At 41.6% G+C, this 13,986-nt stretch overlaps 1 protein-coding gene across 1 annotated transcript; it reads left to right on the plus strand.

Annotated features, from left to right (window-relative positions):
• The first annotated feature begins 67 nt into the window (after positions 1-67).
• PGRMC2 (progesterone receptor membrane component 2) lies at positions 68-12,502 on the plus strand. Its single transcript, XM_042048579.1, has 3 exons — positions 68-443; positions 10,082-10,237; positions 11,291-12,502. The coding sequence occupies exons 1-3, from the start codon at positions 116-118 to the stop codon at positions 11,386-11,388; spliced, it is 582 nt and encodes a 193-aa protein (XP_041904513.1). The 5' UTR covers positions 68-115; the 3' UTR covers positions 11,389-12,502.
• Positions 12,503-13,986: the final 1,484 nt, after the last annotated feature.

Consider the following 13,986-nt stretch of genomic DNA (forward strand, 5'->3'; position numbering starts at 1 on the left):
CGGGCGGGGCCGGGGCCGGCGCGGGCCGGCAGCCAATGGGGAGCGGGAGGGGCGGGGGCGGGGGCGTGTCCGTCGCCGGGCGTGTCCCGGGCGGGCGCGCGCTGTCCGGGCAGCGATGGCGGACGATGGGCAGGGGCGGCTCCGGACTGAGGGCGGCCGGGCGGGCGGTGCGGTCGTGGCGGCCGGCGAGATGCTGCTGAGCGTGGGGCTGCTGGCGCTGGCGCTGCTGGCGGCCTACCGGCTGTACCTGCGCTGGGGAGCGCGGAACGGGCCGGGGGGCGCGGCCCGGCAGGGCGAGGCCGCCGCGCTGCCGCGCATGAAGCGCCGGGATTTCTCCCTGGAGCAGCTGCGCGAGTTCGACGGCGCTCGCAACCCTCGCATCCTCCTGGCTGTCAACGGCAAAGTCTTCGACGTGACCAAAGGCAGCAAGTTCTACGGGCCCGGTGAGACGGCGGGGGGGATGGGGGAGTCCTGGCCTGCGACCCGCCGGCGGTGTTACACTGGTGATGCTCAGCGGGTCTGGGTTGTCCTCAGGCAGCCGTCATTTTCCCAGATGCCTTGATTTGGATGTGCCATGGTTAATTCTATTTTTTTTTTTTTTTTCCTTCTGTCTCTTCTAGTAGGTTTCTCAAGTGCAGCTGAGCAGTGCTTTCTTCGTTGTAGCGCTTACGGCTCAGGAGAGGAAACCAAACAGCTGGTTATTTATTTAGGTGTAAATGCCATATTGAGTATGACTTTTAGTCGGGATAGAGACAGGCAAGGAGAGCTCTGAGACTAGTATGTTGCTGCTGTTGGGAAGAGTGGAAATCAAGCCAATCTCGTAAACAGACAGACAGACCACTCCTCTTCGGAGAGGAAATGTGTATTTCAAAGGTTCAGAAAAGTAAGCTTCAAAGAAATGTTCTGGTTTTGTATTCAGCTTGTACACTGTGAAACTGCAGCATATTTTCTCATGATAAACAGCATTCTTAATAATGAGGTGGGTAAACTTACTGTGTTCACAACTGATGCCAAAGGAAATGAGGGTTATGACTGCTGATAATTTTCTTCTTTAAACAATGGTGGTTTGAAAAACTTGATCTAATCAAACTATGCAGGAGTTTTCATAGTAGGCATGGCAGTCTTCCTTGTGAGAGGGGTGGAGGGGAGAGAAGATGCCTCCCACTCCCCCAGGAAATAGTTCAAATTAAGTAATCATTTATTATTATTTAATAATTGGGTTTACAAAAAGAAAAATACAGAGCTGTCATGTTACAAGCCTTTGGTTCTTGGCGGGGAAGGGACAAGCAGTTCTGTGGTTGAATTGGGCTAGAATTTTGTAACTACTTCATCCTCAAAGTTTGTGATGCCAATTGCAGAAATTGAAACTGCTGTAATTGAATCAAAATGCTTTTTTCACTGGCTACTGTAGAAGTTCACAATGGAATCTGAAGTACCTTGCCATGCTTTATATTGTTTGTTAACCAGTAAAGCTGAGAAAATGTAGCCTGGTGAGCTGCAGCTTTCATGACATTTAATCAGGCTAGTTCTTTTGTCTCTCTTATTTAGGGGTTTTTAAAGTGAGACCTGTGTGCTGACATAAAATGCAGGTAATACATATGCTGCATGCAACTTAAAACACCAGTAAGCTGACAGAGTGCTCCGTGAAATAATACTGAACCCTGATCTAAACCTTCACTTTCTCCCTTTTGTGTATCAAACTTCAGTCAAATGTTAGGTTCTCCTCTCTAGATACCATCAGTGGTTCACACTGTCAACCTCTGGAAGCCTATTATTATGAGGAAGCTAAAACTTAATGTTCTAGGACATCAATCTGCTTTTTGATAACTGGTAGCAGCTGGTTTCCTCAAAAGCAGTGCTTCTAGCTTTTCGTGAAGAGGGACAAAGGCTTTTTATTTTTTTTGTCCCTGTAGTGAAAGATTGCCTTTTTCTAACAGAAGTGACATCATTTTCGGCTATCAGATCTGTAACTTGGGGTGTTGCATGTAAAGCTCAACCAGTGCATCATCAGCTGTGTGTTCTCTGCCAAATGTGCTGATTTTTGAATTGTCCTGACATGGTTTCCCTCTTTGGAGACATATTAGGGATTTTTTTCTTGCAACTGTTTTGTGGCTGAAAAGAAAAATACTAATAAATAGTTTGCAGGCCTTAAAGACCTGAGAAGAGTTCAGGTGGAAAAGTCTCCTACAGCTGGTTGAGATCTTTTCAGAAAGGCTTCAGCCAGAGTAGCCAGATGCCCACAGCAGTTCTCATGGCAATTTCATGTCTCACAGCTGGAGTGTGGCAAGGGAAGTGCAAAGCGTACCAACAAGCATGGCCAAATTTTAACAGAAGAAAGAGCTGAGAACATTGGCTTTGCTGATATTTCAGTTTCTGACTGTGGGCAGTTAGTAGCTTGTTGAGGTACTGATGTGAAGAAAGAGTGCTTCAGCTTTGGAGGCAGTGGAAAGCAGTGGCTGAGGGCTCACTGTCGGTCTTCAGCAAGTCTGGAGTGCTGGGTTAATGTTGAATAACCTGTCGCAGGTGGCTTCTCATGTCTTGATAGTAAGGTCTGTATTTTCTCCTTCAGTGTAGTTTGGATGCCAAGATGTTCCTTATTTTTCTACTTATAGCAGAAGGTTTAAAATGCACAAAAGAGTCATCTAGTCCAGATTTTTGTCCAACAGTGGAGATTTCATCAAAGTTTCCACCAAACTTCTGATTTTATTCAAAGTTGTCCTGGTTTTAAGTTCTGTCCAGTGAATCCTGTTACACTTTGGTCCATTTCATTGAAGAGCCCTTTACGTCCATACAGTTAAGGTATTTTTAAGTAATGGTAGACTGTTGAAGCCATCCTTTCAAACAGCCATGAACTGAAAACTTCATTTTCTCTAACATTTAATCCAAATGTTTCCCAATTTGTTTTTGTTTTTGTTTTTCTCATGTTGTCTTCTTTAAGCCTTCCACAGTTTATGTTAGTCTTCCGTATGTCTTTATGTATTTCAGCTAAGAGCAAGGAAGGGTTACGCTGTACGTGTAACAGTCTGTGCTTCCAAAAACCACTTTGCTTACATTGAGCTCTTAATTTGAAACTTTACTTGCCAAGTTCTTTTCCAAAATGCTGCTCTGTCCTGCAAATACACCATTTGTTTCAAGACTTCACTTAGGTGTATTAAATGCCACTTCTGCTTGTGCCCAGATGAGTAAGTGACCTAGAATGCTTTGACTGATTATTAAATCTAATTAATTGCCTTTCCCTTTATCATCCACAAGCTCCAAAAGAAATAAAGTAAACAATTAGTGGTTCACTGTTAAAAATATCACATAACCAGACTGTCAGAGAACCTCTATTAGGACGATTTCCCATCTGTAATTACATCTCATGACTTAGGGTCTAGTCATTAATACCTTTTGTGTGTGCTGTGTTGGTTTTTTATCTTATAGTGAGGGACAGATTTTTACTTTTCATTTATTGTTGCATTGAACTTTGTGCTTGTTTGCATCAAGATTTCAGGTTGTAAACTTGTCAGTAGAAGAGCGTTGTAAGAGTTAAAGTACTTTATGTCAGCAAATCTTAGTATTTAGCATTTAAATTTGCATGCCAAGGTAATGCTTTAAACAGGTTTTGATTAACTTAGCAAATACTTTGTGCATTTATGAAAAATATGCATCTTTGAGCATGACAAAGCAAGATTATGTGCAACCCTGAGTATGCAACTGTTTGCGTCACTTCTTGGTTCTTAATGTTTCATGATCTTAAAAGAATCAATTTCCTGACTTTCCTTCACTGCAGTATGTTGTCACTGTCAACTCATTTCTCATCCCACTCATCTTTCACGATGTCATGAAGATTCCTGATTTTCCAAGTTTGCCAAGAAGAATAGATTAGATAGTAGTAGTTCCTTCCACAAAAAATATTCCATCATAGTTCATTTTCTGTGAAGGGAAAACTGCCTTTATTTCATTGTAGTAAACAGCATCATTTTTTCTGGTAATTTGTATAAAAATAATCTGATGGTGTTAGACTTCCTTCGGAACTGAGTGCTGTAAATTTCACTGTGTCTCTGTTGACCACATGGGAATGGTGCTTTTCCATCCTTTCCAAGGGTATGGTTAGAGTGAAGTGTTGCAGGAGGGACACTACATATGTTGTATGTGGAGAATACTGTTACGGGTGGCCTTATCTTAAGAACACAACAGGCTGAGGGGTTACAGATAAGTACAGAGGATAAGACTGGGGGAAAGAAATGCCTTCTGTAAAGTGCATGAGGTCTTAGTGGTTCTGATGTTTGTCAGCTCTTTGGTTGTCTATGTAGTAGAGGTGTCTCTCACCTTGGGATTCAGCTTTTCAGGGAAATAGCATTTCTGGATAAAGAAGTGGAGTTCCAGCCAGAAGCAGTAAAACTAAAAGGTGTATGCAGGCATATTGGTGAGAGATTGTTTCCCTCCTTCTGCTCAAAGGGAGTAGTGCCTTTGCTGCCAGGATGGAGGTTGTTCTGAGCCTCCAGGCCGTGTTCATGGAGAGCAGTAAAGTGGTTTTGTGCAGGAAGATCAGCACTCTGTCTCCTCTGCTTCTGCTCTGTGTGTCTGTCAGTTCTCTCTTTCTTGTTTTTTAAATTTCTTTTTCCCTTTTTCACAAGCTCAGTATATTCCTTAAAACTTGAACAACTGTGTGTTTGATAAGAGGTCTGTGTAAATTCCTGGCTCCTATTGAAACCAATGATGTTCCAGTCACAGAATTGATTAGGCTGGAAAAAAGCTCTGAGATCATTGAGTCACCTGACATTTGTGGGGCCTGATCAAGCAGGTACACTCAAAGCAGGATCTATTAAATGTGATAGGGACATCCTTGTTAGTGATATGTAGATGTTAAATCCAGTACACAGCAGCATTGCTCTCACTGAACCAAAAAACCTGGCCAGCTTGTCTTATTAGGAAATAAACTAGTGGTCACAGCATTTCTCACTAAACCAAGATGTGGAATCTTGGTCCTTCTCAAGAATGCAACTATCTTCCAGAAAGCTCCTGACTGCTCAACTACATGCTCTCTTAGCAATGCTTGTTGTCTGCCCCTTCAGTTGAAATTGGGTCATTGATTCTTGCACTTTTTTTTTTCAGAGTTAAAAAGCAAGTAAGCAAAAGAGAGAGTGAGACTCTCTGGCCTTGTGCCTGAGGAGTAAGGTTTAGACCCCTGTTTCTAGGCAGTTCCCATCTTAGCACATAGACTTCACATCTGTAGAGTTCCCATTTTAGCATGTGGATTGGTCTCCTACTTTCCATGCAAGTTGTAACTTAAATTTGACCCACATCTTTCCTTTCATGTAAATCTGGAGCAGTAAAGTTAAAATTATGTCACCTTGAATTCCCAGTGATAAATGTTGTTAGAAGCCTTCTGCTTTCAAGCTACATCTCCAAATGGCTTAGTCTAACTTTCAGCTTTTTCATTCTCTCGTGAAAAATGCAACAAACTGAATAAGCACATGTCAGGATTCAGATAGAAAATCTGAAACAGCCAGTGAAGTTTTCACTTCAATTTGGAGTGGAAGAAGCAGGCGAAGTCATAGAATAATGCAGTTGTTAAAAATTCTGTAGCCTGTCTCCCTTTGCTCTAGTTCACATTAAAGGGGAGATTAGTCCTTATTCTTGTCTGCAGATTAACAAATGTTGTCCATGAGTATCTGAGCTTCAGCCAAAACTGGGGTTTATTTACAGTAGCTGTATGGATCCCACAGATGCATATTTGGTGATTGCTTTGAAGTGCTTTTTGACTACTTGAAGAAACCAAAGCTGCTGGTTTAAAAATGAATCTTGTTGTTAACCTGTGTGGCTTCTTTAGAGAAATCACATGGACCTTGTGAAAACGAGTACTTAGCTTACCTATCACTTCATTAGCTATAAAGTCCACATGTGGCTATCTGTGGTGTATTCCCCGTGCTGCCCCTTGGAGTGATCCAAAGTTCAGTGTACAACGTTCACCTTTGTTGCTGGTGTTGGAGTAATAGTCTGGGATGTTCCACAAAGCTGCTACTGAACTGAAATGGTCAGAGAGCCTCTTTGGCAACCAGGGATATACTCTGAAGTTGGATACCAGCATAGGTTTTGCTGGGGGAGCTATTGGCCAAACTGGCTGGAAATTGAAATGTGTGCTGTTCCAAGATGCAGTTTAGCCTGTTTTGGAGGAAGTGATTAGAAGTAGTGCTTCCAAATACAAACTTCATGGTTCAAAATTTTTAATATGGTGCTTTAGGTTGAATAGATTATTCCTTGTCTGCAAAGAGAAATTAAATCTTAATTAGCGAACCAAAACAGCACTATGAGATGCAGAAATCTTAAGTGCATTTTTGTTGTCTGAAGAGACTTTGACTTCACCAATTCTCAAGCTACCCAGTTTATTGTGAATAAAGACAAGTGTCAGGCTGGAACAGGATGTCAAATTCATCAAGGCTGCTAGATTCTTAACTGGATTCTGAAGGGAAGTGAAGCTCTGTAGGTGGTGGGTAGCAACGTTTTGCATGTGTTGTAGCTTAGAGAAGGGTGTACTTTATACAAGGTGGAGTTGTAAGATTGATGAGGACTTTATACAGGCGAAATACGGTGCATGAACATGGACGTACAGATGTGGAGATAGGCAGGCAAATACATGGGCTTGATAACTGGTCTCAGTGCTAAAATAAACAAAGGCTCTGAAACAGAGTGCTTTAATATGTGAAAGCCATGATGGGAGGAAAAGCATTCTTAAAGGAACAGTTTTCCTTTATGGAAGACTCGTACCTCCATATAACCAAGTAAAGTGTAGCAGGAGTGTTTTAATTGGTTTTGACACTTCCCTGACTCCTGTTGTTGAGGTATGCCAAATAGGGGTGGGAGGAAAATTTTTAAAGGCATATTTGACTGTGAAATAGCTAATGTGGGGATATAGGAAAAAAACCCACTGAAATTCTGTGATACGGTTTCAGAAACTTGCTTTGGTTTACATACCTCTGCTACAGGCTGCTCTTCCTGCCCTCTCTTCAGCATGTCTGTCATGTCATGCTGCAATCAATTATTTACAGCAGGAGCCAGGCTAAATAGGTGGGCAGACAAAAGGAAAGGAAAGAAGGACTGTGGGTAGGGCTTGCATCAGACCGTGAAAGAACTCTGTGGGAGTGTGTCTAGGATTGCACTGATGTCTCTACCTCAGAGTCATGTTCCTGAAGGATATTTTTCCCTGGGGTTTTATGTGCTGGCACCTTCCTGGACACTTCTCCAAGTGCAATGAAATCTGATATGCAAAATACCTTTTTAAGACTGTTGCACCAGTATTTGATATAAAAGTGAGTAATAGACTAGGGTTTAGAGCAGAACCCCAGAACTGTATGTTTTGTATTCATATAAAATACTGTACTTAAACTCTGTGTAGAAGCACCTGAATGGAAGCTTTAAATCTTGAAGTAGATTGCTCATACTGGGATCTCTGAACTTCTGCTTAGCAGCTCAGGTGAAGCCAAGCTTACACCATTTATTAATAGTCACAATTCAGTATTTACCTTTTAGTAGAGGATTAAAGAATAGGACGCATTTCTAAGTTACATTTGCAGAGCTGGAATTTAAAATGCTGTCTACTGAGTCCAAAGGTTGGATTTTACAAGTTAGCATTCCATTGAGTGCTTGGACCTGGCTTGATGATTCCTCTTTGACTTCTGAATACTTCTGCAGTAAACATTCTGGAATGTTAACATTCAAATTCAATTTTAGAAAAGAAAAGAGATATTGGTGTAATAGCATCTGAGATTACAAGATACTTGCAGAAAATTTGCATCCATTAATCCTAATGCAAACTGATGAATTCTAAAATCTTTCATGCTTTCAATTAAGTGTATTACTGAGATTTAAGAATGTTCAGTGCTTGATACAGATAAATATAATATCATTCTCTTTTTAATATAAATAATTGGAATCAAGCTGGTGGACCAAGAGGTGGCATCTCAGCAGGTGCTGTGAAACTCCATTAACCACTAAATGCAGGGTAGAAGGGAAGGGGAGCAGGGTGCTACTCTCTGATTAGCCAGACTTTGGAAAACACCTTGTGCAAATAGTAGGATTTATGGACGTATTTGCTTGAAACACTTCAGAGAAAGGAAAAACCAGGAACAGCATACTGTTGGTGGGGTCACTAATTAACAATTTATAATTGCTTTAAGGATTTACTAATTGTGGTGTTTGTAAGACCTGTTTATAGGTCCCCTGTTCTTCAATCAGAACATCAAAAACAAGATCACTTGAATGATTGCTGTTTTGCTTGCAGCAGGACTTTTTGTTTGAAGAAACTCTGTGTTGTGTTGCAGATGATGGTCTTTGCTGCCTCTTAGCCTGTTCTGTGGAAGTGACTGAGCACGCAGAGTCCGTTGGTGTAGGATTGATTTCAGTCTCTAAATCTTGCTTTTCAAATAAATACCTAATTCAGGATGCAAATAGGAAAGATACGCCTCCAGACTTTGTTCCTCTGAAGTACTGTACCTGTAGTCCCTGATCCCTGAGGTAGTTCTTGTGAACACTGTTCCTGGAGCTAAATAACCGAAAGGATGAGCACAGAGATGCCGTTCATCATTATGGTCAGAGTGGTACAGTGCAAACTTCCAGCTGATAGTTCATTCTCTAATACCTACTTCTTGTGAAACTGTGCTTTGAAATCGGTTGGTTTATTTCCAGAGAGACAAGGGAATTGTCTTTGGCACACAGGACAACCTTCTGTTCTCAGGTTTGGCTGTAAGCAGTTTACAGTGCCAAGCACTCCGGGGTGGAGAGACGACATCAGTTCTGGTGAGGACGTAGTTTCTTCTAATCCGTATGGTACTGGGGTTCCCTGCTTCAGGAGTTCTTCCTGCTGCGTTCAGCCTCTGTCTCAGCCCTGGAGTCAGTGCCTGGCAAGAGCAGATAGGTGTGGTGGCTGGAGCAAGCGGCCTGGGAGGAACCAGCCTTTTGGAATGACTCCTCATGGCTCGTCCTGGTGCAGAAGAGGTCTGAGGTGCTCCAGCAGGCAATGGAGGGGGTGAAGGACAGTGTGTTGCCACTTGATTGTGTTCATTCTTGCCCATGGGTGCTGCCTTTTCTTCAGGCTGATGGCCACTGTTGAGAGGTAAGCCAGAGAAGGGTTCTGGCCTGGTCATCACCAAGTAGGGAGCACTGTGTAGCAAGCCTTGGGTACTCTGTGGTGCTAGGCTGCTGCAGTTAGTGCAGAAAATTTTAAAGTGGTTTTTTTTTTTCTTGTATTGGTTTGGGTTTTTTTAATTGATCTGAATTAAAGGTCTTTGGTTTTAGGTCAAGAAAATCTAAAATAACAATATGCTTAAAGTTCTTTCAGTTAATTAAAATTTGGGAAAGCCAAATTATCCTGCAAATTGTTGGTTTGCAAATCATCTATTTGTCTTGGTAGTAATGTTTATTTCACAGTCATTGCTCAAAATTTTATTGGGATATTTGTGCTGCTTTGCACTTGTCAAAAAGTACAGAGGAAGCAGCTGCATTATTTTCCTAATGTGACAAATTTGTGCTGTTTTCAAGAGCATTACAGGCTAAGGGTGTGGGGAATCTGCTGCCCAAAATAAGTGAGATGATATCCTCAGAAGTAAGAAATGTCACAAAAGATGTAGAAAGCTCTTGCAATTCTGTCAGTGAAGTGAAATCACTAATTAGCCCTCCTACGTTCTATTTATTTATAATAATGGATTTCTAATTAAGCTGTCTGTGCAGTTTGCTTCTGTTTATAGCTGACTTGTAAATATTCAATGTGTTGCTTAATAGAAGTATATTTCTTTTGAATTCCAGCCTCTGGTCCCTTTGGAATTTGCATCAACTGGCTTGCATCAACTGACAGGGATTTTTCCAGATATCCCTTCAAAGCTATTTTCCTGGTTCTGCTTCTCTCAGCAGACTTTATCTCCTAGTGATATTAAAGATTGAATTGCAGTGCTGTTGAATGTCAAACAGCCATGGCATTGAAACTGCTGCTGTTCCCATCACTGCAGAAATTTAATATATGGCTTTGGCAGACTGCGTAAGGAACTGAGATTTGGTCACCATAAACAAAGACGTGAAGGTATCAATTTTGTCTTTTTGTTTCTAGAGGGTCCATATGGAATATTTGCTGGCAGAGATGCCTCCAGGGGACTAGCAACTTTCTGTCTAGATAAAGATGCACTCAGAGATGAATATGATGACCTATCGGACTTAAATGCTGTACAGATGGAAAGTGTAAGAGAATGGGAAATGCAATTTAAAGGTAAATTCTCAAATTATCAGCTTAAGGAAATGCTTTTAATAAAAATGACTGATTTGGGCTTGGGGAAGCTTTTAAAGAGGTGTTGATAGTAATATTATCACAGACTATGCTGAGTCAGAAGGGTCCCCCAAGGATCATTGATTTCAACTCTTAGCCCTGCACAGGACCATCCCCAAGAATCCCACCCTGTGCCTGAGAGCATTGTCCAAACACTTCTTGAACTCTGTCAGGCTTGTGCTGTGACCTTGGGGAGCCTGTGCCAGTGCCCAACCAACCACCCTCTGGGTGAAGAATCTTTCTCTTAACACCCAACTTAAACCTCCCCTGACAAAACTTGAGGGTTATGTCACTGGTCACCACAGAGAAGTGTCTGCCCCTCCTTGTCCCCTCGTGAGGAAGTTGTAGAGTGCAGCGATGTCCCCCCTAATGTGTGTGCAATATAACTTCGTTAAGAAAAGACCAGGGATTTCAAGCCTTTCTTCCACAGAGGGGTTTTCACTATATTTTACTACAGCTTTTTTAACCTTTTAATTTTATACAAGAAAACTGTTCTCTTCGCTCTTCAGCACAGAATTTCACTCTCAAATCTCATCAGCCTAGCTGGTGGAACTCCTCCCCGAGGTTGTTGGCTGTGGATGCCATGAAATTATCAGTAGGACTAAAAGTTGTTTTAAGATAAAAGGTTGAATGAGTTTGTCTTGAAATAATTTCTGACAAGTATGGAAGTATGCTTCTGGAGGGAGGGGGAATCATTTTTCACACTAATTGAAATCAAAACGGGCTGAAGAATTGAAGAGCAGCAGTTTTTAGCCCTTGGGTGATAAATCTTGCCTGATCAGCTAGAGGAGAATGGAAACAAAGTACTCACAGTTACAGAAAGTAATGGTAGAAAGATTGCTTTAGGAGGCCAAGCTTGCTGCTAAATTACCATCAATTTCAATGATTGAGATTTAGAACTGTAGTGTGTAGGAGAAAAAGTGAATTTGCAGTAGTATGGGCTAGCAAGCAAATGCAGCTGTATTTAATTGTAATGGAATCATAAATCTCTTTCAGAAAAATATGACTACGTAGGTAGACTCCTAAAACCAGGGGAAGAACCATCAGAATACACAGATGAGGAAGATACCAAGGATCACACTAAACAGGAATGAACTTTGTAAACAACCAAAGTCAGGGGCCTTCGGAACTGCAACCTCTTACTCCCCATCACAGAATGTCCTGCATCTTTGGGTACAGTTCATCTGCTGCGGAAAAACATTCAACAGGTTTTGTACAAGGAAAATAATATACTCACAAATGAAGATTTGAATACTAGACATTCTTTGTGCTGCCAAATTCTTTGTTGCAGTTTATTTGTAATGTCTGGTTAGGCTTCGTTAGTGAAGAGGGGCCAGGGATTTAAAGGCAAACATGCTATTCCTTTTTATCAGTAAGCTGAAGCCTTCAACTACTGTATCTTACAAGCAAAAGACGTGAGTCTTCAAGCTCAGAGGAAGGTTTGAATCTTGTTTTGTGTGTGTCTTCTCCTTCAGCATTAAAGAAAGATGTACTCATCCTCATCAGCATCAGTAGGTTAGGCTACTGAAGCCGGTGTTAAAAATGTGAATTTCCAATTTTGTTTTGTATGTGGGCGTTAGTAGCCCGGCAGAATACTTCAGTTCTCTAAGAGAAGTCCGTGTAGATTAGGATGGGGATAAAATTCATCCTTTTCTCAAAAGGATTGGGTAAAAAAGTTTCTTCTGCAACAACTATTATCTGAAGCCTGCCTCTCCCCCTTTTTCCCATCCTCTAAATCAAATCAAATATTAATTGTGCCTTATTTCGCTTACATAGACTTGAATTGTTTTAAGGGACAGCCCCCAAATTGCGGTTTCATAGTCACTACAAGCAGCAGTGAGACTGAATTGGAATGTTCTGTTGACTGGAAAACCTTGATGTCATTCTGTGTATAGAATGTAAAAGAGGAGTACTCAGTGTTACTGCCATATGTTAATACTACATATACTTAAATTAGCATTGTGATGGCCAAATGCATACTCCCATGCTTCTTTTTAATGAATTACAAACACACAAAAAAGTCTCCCTTCCTCCTCTTCCAGAAGCTGCCTAACTTTTGGGAGCATAGCCTTCACACCCCCGTAGAGTGAAGGGGCGTTGCGCGCGTGTGTCTGTGTGTGTGTCTGTCTGAATGCCAGACTTGGGAGGGATTGTTTCTGCAGATATTGTAAATACGAGTACCATTTTAATAAAGCATGTACAATACCACATGTGCTGTCAGACTGTGTGTAGAAGCTGTTAAGCAGAGCTGGCATATGATGCAATAAAAAGGGGAAGAAGTCTTGGCTACATGAAGCAGCTGTAACTATTAATACTGCTCCTTGTACTGGTGGAGTTATTCTCCCTTTCAAGTCCCAGCTGTTGAGGAATCTTGAAGACTTACTCAGGTAAGCTGTATTTAAGAGACTAAACCTATGCCAGTGAATTTATGGTGGGGGAAAAAAGGGGGAACTGAGTGTATAGAGTATAAGGAAAATGTCTCATGGTATTAACAGGACAAGAACAGCAGTGTCGTGGCTTATGTTTGTACCTCCGGTTGCAGATTTCACCTGTGATAAGTCTACAGTAACAATTTTTATATATATACATTCTTTTGAACTGTAAACTCTGAAATTCCAGGGATGACTACTTTTTTTATTCCTATTTGACTGAAAGAAATTCATATTGATGTAAATGAAATGAATAAACAAAAACTCCTCTGTGGAATTGTGTGTAACTGACATGTCCTAGAAGGCAGGTTGAATTCTCTTTCTTGCATATCCATCCTTGGAATAGAATCCATTTTGGCATGGAAGAAGTAACAGAAATGGGGCTGTTTCTCCATAGAAGTTATGTTTACAGGCTCCTGTACAGGCTCGATGCTCCTGGGAGGTGTGAATTCAGTAAGCGCTGGCTTCTGCTTGAGTCACGTCCTTGTAAGCTGAGCAATGGTGCAGTGTCCAGGCCAGGATTGAGTGTCTGCTACGCATCTAACTCTGCTGAAATGCTGGGCATGCTGCTGTAACTAACCACAGAAATATGTGGTTTAGATGGAACAGAGGGAACTAAGGACAAATAAAAGCTTCCTTGCATAAGACAGGGGCTGGGAGTAATTAAACACCAGTTCTATATCTGGATGCTTCACTAGGGAATCTTTTTCTTTTAAGTAAGTCCCACTATAAAAGGTTTTACACTACATTTACAGTATGCCTTTCACTTTTAGCTGTTGCACAGCTGTTGCAACTCATCATGGCACCCAGCTTGTCTAGCTGTGGAACAAGAAAAGGCAGGCAGCTTGCCCAACTCACCCTTAGGACAATCGGATAGGTTGTTTTTCCCCAGGCTTCCACGTGAAAATACATGTATGTGTACAGCTTCTACTATACAGAGTCATAGCTGGAGGTTCTTGACACTTGCTGTGAGTTTCTCTGCTCTCCAGTCAGTACAGCTATTGGTATTGCTACATCTGGCACAGCTGTAGCATTCGCTGTTCCTCATGCTTGTATCTGCTTGATGGACTAACTTCCTACTGGAGAAAGAAAGGTGACTTTCGAAGGAAGAGTAGTTTTGCATCTGCTGTGACTTACAGTCCAAGTGCAGAATTTTCCTCTCCCTTGCTATTGGAAAGGCAGCAAAGTTTAATCACAGTGAAGTTACACATAGTTCTGTTACTGGGTTTTTAAAATTGCTTTAGAAGGACAATGCTTAAATTT

Source organism: Corvus kubaryi, unplaced genomic scaffold, assembly GCF_017639235.1.
Source record: "Corvus kubaryi isolate FWS band 111438036 unplaced genomic scaffold, C.kubaryi_AGA036_p1.0 67, whole genome shotgun sequence".
Classification (NCBI taxonomy): domain Eukaryota; kingdom Metazoa; phylum Chordata; class Aves; order Passeriformes; family Corvidae; genus Corvus; species Corvus kubaryi.

Coding starts and splice junctions, on each gene's coding strand:
- PGRMC2 (XM_042048579.1), top strand. CDS start 116: ATGGCGGACGATGGGCAGGGGCGGCTCCGGACTGAGGGCGGCCGGGCG. Junction 444..10,081: donor CAGCAAGTTCTACGGGCCCG/GTGAGACGGCGG, acceptor TTTTGTTTCTAG/AGGGTCCATATGGAATATTT. Junction 10,238..11,290: donor ATGGGAAATGCAATTTAAAG/GTAAATTCTCAA, acceptor AATCTCTTTCAG/AAAAATATGACTACGTAGGT.